This window comes from Plutella xylostella, chromosome 7, assembly GCF_932276165.1.
Source record: "Plutella xylostella chromosome 7, ilPluXylo3.1, whole genome shotgun sequence".
NCBI lineage: Eukaryota > Metazoa > Arthropoda > Insecta > Lepidoptera > Plutellidae > Plutella > Plutella xylostella.
The window spans coordinates 702,814-717,859 of record NC_063987.1 but is presented as its reverse complement, the minus strand read 5'-3'; the positions used below and the strand labels follow the sequence as shown (position 1 = coordinate 717,859).

Sequence of the window (15,046 nt, the reverse complement as noted above, 5' to 3'; positions counted from 1 at the left end):
CATATTAATTACTATATTTTATTCTTTAGCTGGCATCACTTCCTACTAAATTCAGGGATAGTAAACCTTTTTAATCGATTTCAAAAAAAGATTCTATATTCGGTACATACTCGTATGTACTTATGTAAGATTATTGGGACTGCACAACAAACAAATATACTTGCAAAATTTTATGGATGTATGTTTATAATGTTTGTCCACGCATATCTCCGAAACGATTGAACCGATTGCCACTATTAATTTTTTTTAATGGCTTACATTGAGCAGTCTAAGTATCATCATAATCGGTTAGTATTAATAATGATTAGATATTCTATTCTATTCTCTTTGGGGATGTAAGTACCTGCACCTAGCTCTCTCGAGTGGAACCTTTGTGCATATCCCCAAGGTCTAAACTGCCTTCCTAAGCTTGGACCATTTCTCACCACGCTGGTCCACTGCGGGTTGGTGGGTTCACATATCTAGGTGTGCTAAATCTAGATATGCAGGTTTCCTCACGATGTTTTCCTTCACCGTAAGAGCGATGGTATACATTGTACTTAAGTTAAAAGAACTCATTGGTACATGTCAGCGCCAGGATTCGAACCCGCATCTCTTGCGTGAGAAGCGGGCGCTTACCCGACAGAGCTACCACCGCTCTTATTATTATTTAATAATCGATTAGATATTTTAATAATCAATTATATTTTTTCTTTATTTATTAATGTATACTTTAATTAAGTATATTATTTTTGTGATGTAAAGGGACGTAATTATTACTCACCGTAGGTATATCCCCTTTTGATTTGGAGCGCCGCACTTAATAAAATGGATAGGTACATTCACTAACAAATAAAATGTAGTTTAGACTTAGATGTTCAGGGGGGTCACTCTCTAAATCGACGAACGAACGAACAAGAATTGTCACGCAATCGGCACGCTTAATACAACGAGATAGAGCCGAGCTCTTGTTCGTTCGTTCGTTTGATTTTGGTAGTGGCCCTCCAGACTCGTATTGAAAAAAGGGCTCAGCCAAAAAAGGTTTGTGATCTCTGACATGTCAAAAGTAGATAACTGTCAGAATTCCGTCGAATAAAAGATCCAGGTATAGTGTCAAATTTAATATGGATTGACGTTTCTTAAATCGAGATTTGACCCTAAATCTAGATTTAAATGTTTGTGCAAGTGGCCCTACATATACAGTGTCGTGCCGGTGCCGTAAAGATGTTCTGGATAAAGGCAGAGTCTGCTGAACTAGAACAGTTAGGAAACCCGTTGGGAAATACCTGTGATGACTAGTAGTGGAAATAGGGTTAGTAAGTAACATAATCGTAACTTTATGAAGAAAGTTGAGCCTACGAAAACGAAACACTAAAATCAAAGAAATGTCTTTATTCTATCCTGTCGCAACCATAGAGATTACAACTCTTAAAGTAACACTACTACAGTATTTTTAACTGTATTTCCCAGCATCAAAACAAACAAGCACACACGGAATGATATCCCGAGACCAGTCTCAAGATCAACACACAAGACGACGCCCTATCTCAACGTTAATGCGGAGATAAAACTAGAACACTGAGTCAATACACAAAGCCAGATATAATTATAAGTCTCATGATAAATGAAGCGTGTGGTATTTGTCAAGGTTGGAGACTTTTATAGCTTTTTTTTTATAACCAAGGCTAGTAGAGAGGTTTTTAACTTTAAGTTTAGGAAAATACTACCTATGATTTTATAGAATGAGAAACTAGAACATAAATTAAATATCATTGTAAAATATAATAAAATATAGCAAAAGTCCTATGACGTTTGAATGAATGAATGAAATGTCTTAGGAATCATGCTATATTCCACAAAGTATATTACGCACGAGCTTCACCAGAATATGATTTTAAAAAAACCGGCCAAGTGCGAGTCGGGCTCGCGCACAAAGGGTTCCGTAGCAGCAAAATTACAGTTAAATCAACCTATCTCAAAAACTATAAGAGATACTTTGATCAAACCAAAAATCGTTGAAAGAGTTAATTAGCATGCATCACCTCTATTTTTTTTAGAATTTTATACCCCGTAGTTATAAAAATAGAGGGGGGGGGACATACTTTTTACGACTTTGAGAGCTGATATCTAAAAAACCGTTCACTTTAAGAAAAATGTTTTTTAGAAAACTTTATATCATTTTAAAAGACCTTTCCATTGATACCCCACACGGGTATGTACATCGAAAAAAAAAATTTCATCCCTCAGTTACATGTATGGGGGGCCCCACCCCCAATTCTTTTTTTTACTATTTAGTGTCATATTTTTGTAGCGGTTCATACAACACATATTTCCATCAAATTTCATCACTGTAGTACTTATAGTTTCCGAGTAAATCGGCTGTGACAGACGGACAGACGGACATGACGAAACTATAAGGGTTCCGTTTTTGCCATTTTGGCTACGGAACCCTAAAAATACCATGTAGACCAAAATAAGAAAAAGATGTAAAATAAAAACGAACAATCCCTAAAGCAAACACAACTAAGTAAACGCCCTTACCGTACACAATGGCAGTTCTCATAGTAATCATTACCACAGTAGGCCAGACACACAATGCATGCGGGACCGACCTTGGGCAGTGAAAGTATGCGACAAACGATACTTTAATACACCTCGGGGATATAGATAAAAACTAACCTTAATGAGATCGAAAAGGTGTCGATTTCAGACATTCGTGTTTTGTTGCCGGCGATATTGCGAAGGAAATTGACAGGCGGATGTTTGTCGGAAGAAAATTGAACATTTTGCTTCTTGATTACACTTTAATTGTATTTTTTTATGTCACTGAGGTCACTTTGTTTTTATTAAGCACTGCGGGCAGTATACTATGATTATTACTGCTGGAGGTATATGGCAATGACATCCTAAAATAATATATATTTAAAACTTTTAAAGCCATATTATTATATGTCACACTCATCGTTATTTTGCACATACTTGTAACAGTGCTAATTGTTTAACATAAACGTGTATCTTTTTCCAAATATTAGTTTAGATTATCACTTGAACAAACATGGCTCTGAGAAACTCATTTCCTCAACCTCTTGATCTACATTTCCATACAGTCATTCTCTTGTTTAAACAACTGTTTTCCCACTCGCTACAACATAGTTTATGCTTTCATTATCTGATTTACATTGGCTTTTAAATTGACTGCCATTTGAATCAGTACAAAGTATTCAAAGTTCAAACCAATTGCAGCCTTCACGGGTCAAATAGTTTGACATAGTTTCGGTAGGAAGAAAGAGCATTCTAGAGCTGTAGAATTGCATATCTTGTGAATATCGTGTAGAAAATTATGTCGCAAAAATACGAAGATACAATATTATTTATTAGACCTGCATGTGAATAGCTATACACACTACACAGTAAGAAATGATATCAAGTCTGGAACACTCCACGTTGAAAAGCAATTAAACACAGATACGAAGCAATGTGCAGTAATTTAGATAAACCTAGTAAATGCGATATAAGTGTAAAATTAAACAATGTAAAAGATATAACACTGGCGAAAAGTGGGTGCAGCAATGAACCTCTGCCTACCCCGAAAGGGAGTACATTAGTACAAGGTGTGAGTGTTTTACTTTTATTTTTAAAAGATGTCAAGAAACATACGCAAGAGTGTAGCCGTGGCCGTCACACGCCAGGCGAGCCCTAATCACCGACACTCGCGCATACTGATGTGAGGAAAGCGGCACAACAAGCAAGGGACTGCAAGTGGAGCACGTTACCGAACTAAACCGAATTAACTACAGTTACTCGGTAACGCTTAACGGTTACAAATGAATGGCTCATTTCGGAACGTGTTACAAATGACAGATAGAAGAGATCCACAACGGTAATGAAGATTGGCGGTGGCATGTGAATGCTATTGAAGGCGTCAAAAATGGAAGGAATCGTTCTTATCTTTGAATTAATGAGTCGTGCGTTTATAGCCACCGGCGGGTGTTGCGCAAGCGGTTCGGAAGGCATCATTAGAGAATAACTTCCGTATTTGAAATCAAATATTTGCCTCGGTATCGTGTCTAAAAGGTTCGGAAGTAAATCCGTAGAAATGCGGTAATGGAATGTAATTGGACACTCGGCGTCCACTGCGCCTGTCGGATATTGGCTGGGGGATTTGACGCGCATGACCGAAAACTTTGTTCACATTTTTTCTTAATATTTGTTAAGGTGTTTTGTTACAATCAATGTAGATTTCCGTGAAATGAATACTGTTAAATTGAAGTATGTATTTGTTTGATTGTACTTGTAGTTAAAATTGGCCCTGAAAAAGATTAAACTCGAATCGATCGATGATCTAATACGCGCAAGTACTGGCCGGGCGACCTCATCTCTCGTTTGATCTAGTTGTGCCGACGACGCCGTCGATGTGGCAAAAAACATGCTTATCAGTTAAATAATCGACCTTGAACAATTCAAATTCATTATGGAGATTACAGACGATTGGGACGAATTAATACCGATTACTATTAATAACCTCAACAGATTCATACCAGACTCTCGAATTACTGAATTGATTCAAATGGCATTAATTAAAGAAAAATAAAGAAGTGTTCATTCAGAAAGGGTTGTAGATAATAAAATTAATACAAAAAAATATTTCATGTAAATAAAGTACAAAATTTTACGAAAACACAAGAAATAAAAAAATTATAAAACTACTGAATAATGATAATAGGTATGATTATTAATCAGGTACCACTCAATCTTTGACCCACAATAAGGACTTTAATCCCGATAACTAGTTAAGAACCGGAACAAGATATCATGAAGAAAGTCTTCATAAACAATAACAATATTTTCAATCCTTATCTAAATCGTGGACATCTACATTGCAATACATTCTCAGTCGCAACCGCCCAGAGGTTATCAGTAATCGCTCTTGACCTTTTAGAATAACTAGGCGAAACGGCAGCAGATTATAATTGTAAACAGTATTTAATTGAATTGCTGTGGAATGTTTTAGTCATTAATTATAATTTGCGCACTAGATATTTGTGATCAAGAATGTCTAAGGCGCGAAGTCTGTTTCTTCAGTAAGCTAAGCAACCATTACTTTGTAAATATTTACCTATTCCGTAATTATGTGTGTAGTATCTATAAATTATGCTGGCTATAGAATTATGTATTAATATCGTCATCGTCACACATGTACCTACGAGTACTCATTATGAAATAAACAAAGTAAATTATGCAACCATGCAATATGAATCTTATGTAAAAACTAAATTGAAAAGGAAGGAAACAATTACAAAATAAAAACACACTTAATTAATTAATTCCGTTAACACATAGTTTGCGACAATAACGATTTTATGACAATTCAATGAGGACTTTCGGAACGAAAGTGACAATTAAACACGAAGGCACCTACATACTTGAACGAAGAAAAGTGAAATAAAACCAGTTAATGTGACGACAAGGGCCGAGGGAGACATATTCAGAGACAGAAAGACACAGTTACTTTCGCATTTATAATATTAGTTAGGATTAGGATAAAGCTACAACAGCTACAGGCTACTGAAGCGATGTCAATGTCAATGAATTATAAGTTATAATGTAACTATGTTGTTACAATAATTTCCGAAGGAGCATGATCTCAATGAGCATTTTAAATAGGGTTTGATTTGATTTGTTTGATTTCGTGGTTGAATGATGTTAGGGGGAACACATAATGTAAAATAGTATAATGAGAAGTGTGTAATTGAATTGATTTAATTTACTTTCAATTTGAAGGTATTTTGGATTTGAGTAGCTATGTTTACCGGAATCAGCGGCTCTGCAAAAAGGTAGTTGGGCATAATTGGGTGTGCAAACAGGGACCGGCACAGGTGAATTTCACTCTCATCGGAACACTTTCTTTCACACCACGTTTTGAAACAAATGTCACGAATGCATCGATTTATGCACTCACGAAGTCACGAGCAATGAAAAAGTTCCAGTGACATAATTGTGCTGAAGCTTATATGAAACAAGAATGAGAAGTTTTTCTACTCATCTAACTGATAAAAAATTACAAGAAACCTACCGATACGAAAAAAAACACCGCACATGTCATGTCAGCCCAATTGACATGAATTAATCATGCACTTGCTCGGAATGCAAAGTCAACAAAGACTTAGAACAGATGGACTATCACTCAGATTATTTTAATTATACCTGGCTGCTGGTGTTTGGAAGATAAGTCACATGCATAAAAAAAACTGAATCGGAACATGCGATTAAATAAGGTCATGATTTAGAATTCAGGTAACTGATTAATTAAGCTAAAGAAGATGGAGAAATAAGAAATACGCTAAATTAAATTGTATAAAATTTCGCTAAAGCTCGCGAAAGTATATAGTATAAAACATCAAGTTTTTGTCAGGCCGGGCAGAATGCTTCACGATTCTTTAAGAATGGGAGGAGAACAGATGAAATCACTACTTAATGGTGAGGTAACGGTTTTTGTTTTTATGAATTTGATCTTTTCAGATACCATTAATGAATCGTCCTTAATTAAAACAGGTTTCAATGCCGATCATGTGGGTTTTTTTCATTAATTAGAGTTTTATTAAATAGCATTTTAAGATAACTTGTTAAAAATAAGTATCCACGTACAGAAAATAAAACTAGTACAAAGCATGGTATCATCGGTTATGCGTGTATATTCTTGAATCCATTTATATATTTTTCAAAAAACTTGTGGAGACAGAAGATAGACTCATAATTAATGAGGATTACCACACCTTTGTATAGTAATAACTTTAATTAAAAAGTAATAAAAAGAATACGACTGACTAGATTTCACAATACTTGTAGGCAATGTCGCAACACATGCAAACTACCTCATTAAGTACAACATTATTAATCATAAGAATGATAATCATGGACACGTGTAATTAATGTGATCAATGATCATAAAGATTCAGATTAATACAAAAAGAGTTGTAACAGTATAAATTAAAAATAGTTCCAACAATTGTATTTGTAATTTTTATATCATTATCATTAACTGTGAACTTAGAATGATGACATGCATAGAAACTATAAGTGAATGAGCCTGCTTTAAAGTTTATAAGCATACGACCACCATTGTTGAAAAATGATAATTATAGTGGTAACACAATGCTTAAATAATTAGGCAGCCTTGTTTGGACATCAATGTGTCAGGTCAAGGCATGTTTTACAGCTTATTTAATTATTATTTATGTATTGTTTTTTTGATTAGTACTACTATAGTAAATGTTCCAGTATAATTTTCAAAGTAGGAATGGAAAAAGAGTGGTTTTAGAATCAGACCTTGGGGTACTCCATGAGAAAACTTCGCATCACAGGTTTTCCATTAGCGACTTCGAGTCAGCCTTCACGGTAGGGATAGCGTTACATAAAACGAGCAGAATTATATCTGGCATTCAACGTAGCGAAACAATTATAGCGGGCTTACCTACATAAACATTATGTGCCATTAGTATACTATCATTACGTGTTATGTCACAAAACGCTCGAACCACCGGCCCCTTTACTATAGGTTATTATTTAGAACCAAATACGTACCGCTGGTTGTGTAACACATCAATCTAAGGGCTATACTGACAAATCTAGAAGTAGGTATACATTATGTACTTTGACCTAAATGTTATCGTTTCGTGCAAGTAATTATTTTATGCGCTTGTGTTGTGGGTGGTGCGTGAACTGATTCAATGAGATTATACAAAACATTTTCTCTATAATTTAAAAGAGTCTTCGATTAATGATTCAGTATGTTCCTTGCCTTAGTTATTTGTCGAAGGATACGTTTTTTTTTTTTATTAAAAGTATGTATATTTGCAGTAAACATCTATTAGGTACGGTCGTACAACTTAAAGAATTTCTTATGTCTAACGCTTACGTATGGTATGTTTAAATTTAAATAGGTATTTACAGTTTTTCAATTGTTATGAGACAACTGACTCACTGTTTCTCCTTTGTCTACGTGAATTGATTATGTTTAATTACCGGGTTCTCTAGAAAATGCTGCATTCGAGAAGTTGAAGTATAAATAATATTGTTTCTGTTATTGTTATGAAAAAAACAACAATGGATGTAGGGTGAGGTTCTCAGGGATTATATCAATACCTCGATTATCTTGCTTCACAAAGTAAATAATCAGATGCTTAACAACAATAATACGATGAAGGAAGTCTATTCAGAACAGAGAAGAAATGCATGCGCTAATAAATAAAATGAATGAAAAGAAGGCATAAATGGTGGCAAACATAGTGTAGGACGCCCTCCGGCTAGATGAGGTGACGACTTGCGAAAGGCTGGTAATGATTGGATGCGGAAAGCTGTACATAGTTTGCATTCAATAACGTGCTTAGGGACAGCCCTATGTCCAGCAGTGGACTTCTATAGGCTGATTCTGATAATGATGATACATGATTTGGCGATTGGCACTGTTTCCTATCAATGTACGATTCATCTCGTCATTGTATTTTTAAGCAGAATAACTTAGCTATTAGCTTGTTTTTTGTCGCACACACATTCATAACAATTAGTAAGTGCAATGTGACGAGATTTAAATGGATGCACACGAAGTAATGAAACTATTTTCCTTGATTGAGCAATCCACTGCACTGCAGCTGATCAGGAAACATGTTGTGTTAGTTTAAGTAAAAATGTACACTAATTGAATGAAAGTTAAATTAAATTTTAATGAAAGGCTTTAGATATGAAAAAAGTAATTTAACAATCCAGTGGTCAAAAGCTGTTACGGTATATTTTTGGCAAATATTAATATATTTTAATGCTAGTTAACAAATAAGCAAAGCTAACAAATAATCAAATTTCTTCTTTTATTTTTTTTCCTGGTTGCAACGTACATACATTTATTAAAACACTTATATATTCAATTAAATATAAGTTATAATAACACACTTGGCCTCATGATCTTGAATGTGAATGTTATTCAAGATAAGAAGTGTATTGCTGCTGCAGCAATAAAAATAATTATAGAGATGATGAAGATTATTATGTCTGTAATATATAGAAGTTCCTTATCTGTGCTCGTGCCCGACACACAAATACCTAATATCTGCGGAAATCTATGAAAAAATCATGAACATAAACAACTCCTTATCACAAATGCATTTCGGTTACATGAATCAGAGGATCCGGCACCTTCAAGGACAAAACGATCCTATTTCTAGAACATTCTCAAACAAAAGATCATTCACGTCAACAAACGCGTTGGTACGCAAACAAAACGGTCTCATCTTAACACTCTCATTGAGCTTTAAATACACGAGACTAGAGGCGAGTTTTCATCGGCCGCAGTTCCAGTTCTGATGGCCAGTAATCCAGGTTGCATGCTCCAGTTAGTTGTACGTACAATGCTTGTCTCTTTATAGGGCATGTTGGCATCTCGCTCAGAAACTAGGCAATGTATTGTAAGGCTTCAGTGGACGCTGCCGTAAGCACTCTTTTCTAGGGCATATCCCAGTTTCTTTTCATAGCAAAATGGTGAGAATTCCAAAACGTTTCTTTTAAGAAAACATGGACGTTTAAAGATGCCAGGAGACAGGTTTCCTTTGAAGATTTAATTGGTGCCTTTATCCACCCTAATCGTAAATTCCCTTGATTGTAACGGAACGTAGACCTTTAAGTCTCCCACATTGCAATCGGAATAAAAAGCCAATAAACTGTAGGGTTCCAAGAAACGTGGAAATGCGAAGAATGCCTGTTGAATGACAGTTTACAATTCCATTTGTGCAAACACCGGTGGATCATGAATTAAAAACATGACAACTCAACCGGCTGCTAAAGAAAGCTAACCAAATTTCATACAACAGCTTAGAAGACAAGCAATCACAACCTATCCATCTTTGTGACAACTGAACCAATCAGATTAAACCCTCCAATTTAATCAGAAGACAATGCAAATTCAATGTCAGCTAATAACGCCTTGGTGGACCATATTTTCTGTGCAGCAGATATCAATTTCGAAGTGAATGTTGATAAGATTGTCAATGCGACCGGTTTCGTTTCGGGGTCACCGGCGACAGTTCCATTGTGAACTTCCTGATTGATTCGGTATCGACATCAGCCGATACGATCGAGATTTCAAACATCGAGACCTAAAAGAGGCAAAACAAAACTTTCATTGTAGTTAATAGTGCTAACCTTAGAAATATAAGGCACATGTAAGGAGAAGTCATTTACTGTAACTTTGAATTTGCATTGTCATACAAAATTTCAACACATAAAACCTTGTTTGGTGTTTTCCATTACGCGAAACGAAATAAAGTAAAGTAATTCAAGAATAACATGGCTTTTTAAAGTGCAATTATAAGAAATGTCTTCTATGCGGGTGGTCGCAGTAACGATGCGGTTTTGTCATAGCGACATATCGGGCCGAGAGTAAATCTCTGAGCCACTGATGACATAGTTACTGCTCTACAGTTAGACGGACGATACAAACAAGTTATTTTTAGGTATGAATCTCGCTGCAGGAGCGGACTCGATTGTCTCGAAGCATTACTGTTCACAGAGAATGCACACAGAGACTTGCATGGGAGAGAAGTCATAGGTGTTTGGTTATTTATGCGGATTCCATGCACATAGTGTTCCGAAAGTGATTGATAGCTCAGTAGAAAGGCAAAAATTGCTGTCGCCATCCACGTAACACTTATTCTGTCATATAACGCTTATGTGCAGATAATATATCTGTGTCTTATGACGGAGATTAGTAAAAGCTGCGGAATACCAAATGTTTACGTAACTAACGAAACGGATTCACTAATTGGTTGTCCTTTACGCGGTTAAAGGTTGAAACACACATTCGTCTTGCGCGATGAATAATTTGAGGATGACAACGAAGAACTGGTTTCGTCTCCTTTCTCATTATTCAGGCTTTACGAAGTGACAGATTCACGCGCAACCTTTCATGCGAGAGAGGACGGCTTCAGTCCTTATGCGGACAAAGTCAAAACAAGACACTATACTGAATTTGTAAAATAATTTATCTTTTTTAGTACTTATATATTTGTTCAGTTCTGACTAGACGAAATCGCGTTTGGGAGATATGTAGAGAATATATTGTATACAATAAACATATTATCAATTACAAAATAACATGTTACATTTAAAGTTGCCGTTTGCCTTCGGTACGTGATGTAACCAGATTGGATTCATACAGCTTTCTTTCCGACATTACAAAAGGTAAAAGAAAACTGCTTATAAAACGAACGACAAACGCTTATTGCATTTTAATGCTCACGCGCACGAAAATTCGCCGTTTTTGCGTCGGCGACGCACGCCAGCGACCGTTCTGCGAGCTTCATTTGTAGCTGATAAGTGAATCGGTATTCACTTTTTCTGTTGAAAACAGAATTAAGTCAACAAATTTTAATGGACAGACACACCCTTCCGTCTTTGCGACGTGTAATTTTGCGCACGCATGTCATGTTTCGTTGAAGAAATGTTACGTTTTATTTTGCGTTCTTCGGTCGTCTCTGTTATTATATGGTCTTTGGAATCTCCACCGGTCAGTAGCATTGCATAATTCTTCGAGTGGCATAAATTGTTTAACATATCGGTAGTCAGTATGTCGTTTCGAGCACCGTTTTCCAGAACTTCCATAAGAGCAGTTCAGCATTTAGTTAGTATTCAAAAAATTCTGCAAACTGCAACGTTTCTTAGAAAAGAGTGACACATTTTGCAACACGTTTTTACATTCTCAAGGTCCAATTTCAGGTGGGTGTTCAATGATTGTTTTATCCTTATTTGTCGTTTTCCATTCATGTTCATGTATCCCACACAGTGCCGGCGCGTGATGTGAACAAAGTAGGTTTACCGGAACACCATCGTTGTTCGTCCTACGGAGTTTAGCATATTTTTTGTGTGGATTACGCGGAAGCGGCCCAGAGGGGTCACTCTGTACGACGAAAAACGAAATTTCGGAGCGCTGCTGCGCGAGCCACGACTCTATCACGTTGTATTAGACTTTGCACGACAGCTCTCGTTTGTTCGTTTTTCGTCTATAGATTAACCCTCCTGCAGTGGCAACAATAGAGGATTTATCTATCAGAGTCCGTTCCCCAGCCCGAGTGGGAGTGGCCGGCGCATTGCTCGTATATTTCTGTGCACCTGCTGTTTGCTGACATTTGCTTCGGCCTTCGGATATCAGTGCGTGTATCGACGGATTTATTAGGTTTAAAGGTTAAATGGTCTAGTATTCTGCTGGGGGCGCGGCGATCATTTTGCATACTGGATTGTGGGAATCAGTTATTATGACTTATGATACCTAGTTGAAGTGTTGCACCTCACAGTTATTTACTTCGAAAGTTGTCCGAAATTTACTTTTATTGTTAGCATCTATTTGTGGTACATCAGCAGTTAGTTCCAGGGTTATTTCAATGCCGATGTGTAAGTACCTTCGATGTGAAGTGTCCTATTTTTGTAAGCAGCCTCAGCGTGCCATTATTAGAATGATTGAATATAGTTGGAGTAGTGACCTGGTGTGAATGTGGCCGCATTCACTGCCAAGACTGGTGCAGCAGCCGCGAGCAAAAACAAGAGATGTCGCCAAACTTGGTTACGAGGTGAAAATTTACGGGTCTACAGGTAAGCAGGTTTATACACTCACGAGCAATGAAAAAGTTCCAATGACAATAGCACCACATTACTCCCAAACGGAAAACACTAGGTTAATGCTGCCGTCTGCAATATTGAAGTGCATTTAACAGCACATGTATCACAAAAAACGTAAATATTCTTATCACATTATAAAACAAATGTTTTGTATTTGATTAAAATAATGAAAAATATTGAAATTTGGTCATTTGGTGTCAACATTTTGTAAGTGGAACTTTTTTATTGCTAGTATTTATAAGCAAACCGAAATATATATAGCATGCGGAGTATTGCAATTAATAAACTGATAAATCATAGTTCAGCTCTAGTCGTCCAAATAAGAAAAGGTTGTAAACCCTTAGTAAACGTGTAGTTTGAGGTTTACTTTCTGGAAACGTGACAACATTATGTAGCTTTTTAGCAGCCATAAAAGTTATCGTGATCGTCGTCTACACTATTGAAGAAAGTGAAAGTGTCGAACTACTATTTTATTCGGTTGACAGCTCTAAATCTGCATTTTTACAGCCGTGTGTTATTTAATAAGTAAATACAGAATTAAAAGATTTCTTTAAGCCTCTGTCACTGTTTTTTTTTTTTTGCATTAGCATCCTGTATAAAAGTTGTATTGCTCGGTTGGAAACACGATGTGAATGGTTAGAAACTCTGGTAGTTGTACTAGGTCTATGGGACATACATACGCGTATGACATTTCTAGCCGGTTCTACCAGCATTACGTTAAGTTTTACTTCAAGTGGGTAGGTATACCTACATGTACCTACTGAGATTTAGTTTATACATAATATACGCTAAATATACAGGGTAGAATTTGAAACGTTACCTGAAGGAGAAGTCCTCTTAATAATGTAGATAAGTACGAGACTTAGACACAAAGAAATAATTCCTTTATTTATGAAAAGAAACAAAACTAACATATGTAGATAAATACGAGTAAGTACCAATGTTTGCCAATATATTTATATCGGATTAGTGGTAATCAAAACAATGAAGCAAGCTTTGATTAAGCAAGTTGGAATGACAATGTGAAAAGTTGGTAGGTATTATTTATTCCTAGGTAGGTACAAGGTAGCCTAGGTTCAAGCCTATACGATGATGCTAACAAGAAATACCGTATACAAACCTAAAACATATTTTATTTTATAAAGTATTAGGTAGTTATTTATTTATTTTTAACTTTATTTTCCCATCCATGTTGTCCGAAGTGATTTACTTGTTATTAATAAGGCCACCGATTGTATTATTTATTTTCTGTTCTATGGCTTCTATGTATACGAAACTGTTCCTGTTTGTGTGCAACAAAGAGTATTTTATCGTATCGTCTTAGACTCATATCAAATCATCAAACCATCATAACCCTATTATTTCCTCCCCACAAAAGTCACTCATAACGATCCATCACGTCCCCACTACTGGGACACGGATGTCCTTCCAACGAAGGAAGGGTTTTAGGCCTAGTACAACAGTCCCTATTTAAACTAGCCAAGAATAGAGAGCACAGCTAAGAGCTGACTGCCAACCTCCAATGATAGAGAGGCACTACAAGAAGAAGACTAAAGTCTCTGCACCCGTTTACAACTATCCTATAAAAAAGCCATCTTAGGGCGCACGCGCGCCAACAGAACTAGGGGTCGAAGTGGTCGCCACGGCCGAAATCGGTCGGACCAATCATCATCACAAAAAAAAACTTACAGCTTTAGAATATCCACTCCCGGCGCTCCCATCCGAAGAGTTGCTGAGCCTCCTCTCCCCATTGGAGGCCGGCGGCGCCCAGGCCGCGCCGCTGTCTGACGGCATCTTGATCACCACCACTAACTGTTTCACTTCATCATCACACACTCACTGTCCACTGCACTTCACCGAGCGACCGCCGCGTCCATCGCACTCCCGGTCTAAGAGCCTGCAACAAAAAATACTGTTACTAAAATATCACGTGGTCTATTCGCTTTTACAATTTAGTGGAATTGCATCAAGTTCGCACGGTTTGTTTGTGGTAATGATAATTGGTAGTAATTACCGGAATGTTTTTAAGTCCGAAGGGTGTAAGCCGTGTAAGTTGGAGGCGAAAACAATAGGTTCGGTAAGAGCGGGAGGAGGACACGACGCGTCCGTCGCGTGCGCAGGCGCAGCCGATACTAACTTCACGTCGACGCGACTCGCGCGAACCTCACTCAGCGAGACACAAGAGGGTTACTCTATTATGACGAAAAACTAAGTTTCCGAGCGCGCAAGCCACTACTCTATCTATCTATTAGATTAGACGACAGATCTCGTTCGTTAGTTCTTCATCAGTATAGAGTAACCCCCCCAAGCCGCGAATGTATGGAAACAACCAGCCGGCGATAACAATTTCTTAAGCGATAACATGTTATTCTTATCTTTCGCAATGCTATTCAATTGCCCGGTAGTGGTT

General features: G+C 36.9%; 1 protein-coding gene across 4 annotated transcripts in view; it reads right to left on the bottom strand.

Annotated features, from left to right (window-relative positions):
- Nucleotides 1-15,046, bottom strand: part of LOC105385707 (LIM domain only protein 7) — a 101,663-nt gene that overhangs the window by 51,083 nt on the left and 35,534 nt on the right. For 3 of the 4 annotated variants that reach the window (XM_048622198.1, XM_048622200.1, XM_048622201.1), the window contains exon 3: nt 14,326-14,533. In XM_048622198.1, the coding sequence (XP_048478155.1) occupies nt 14,326-14,430 (105 nt within the window). In that variant the 5' untranslated portion in view covers nt 14,431-14,533. Of the gene's footprint in view, nt 1-14,325; nt 14,534-14,650; nt 14,809-15,046 lie in introns of those variants that run through there. The other variant, XM_048622199.1, reaches the window with a different exon arrangement.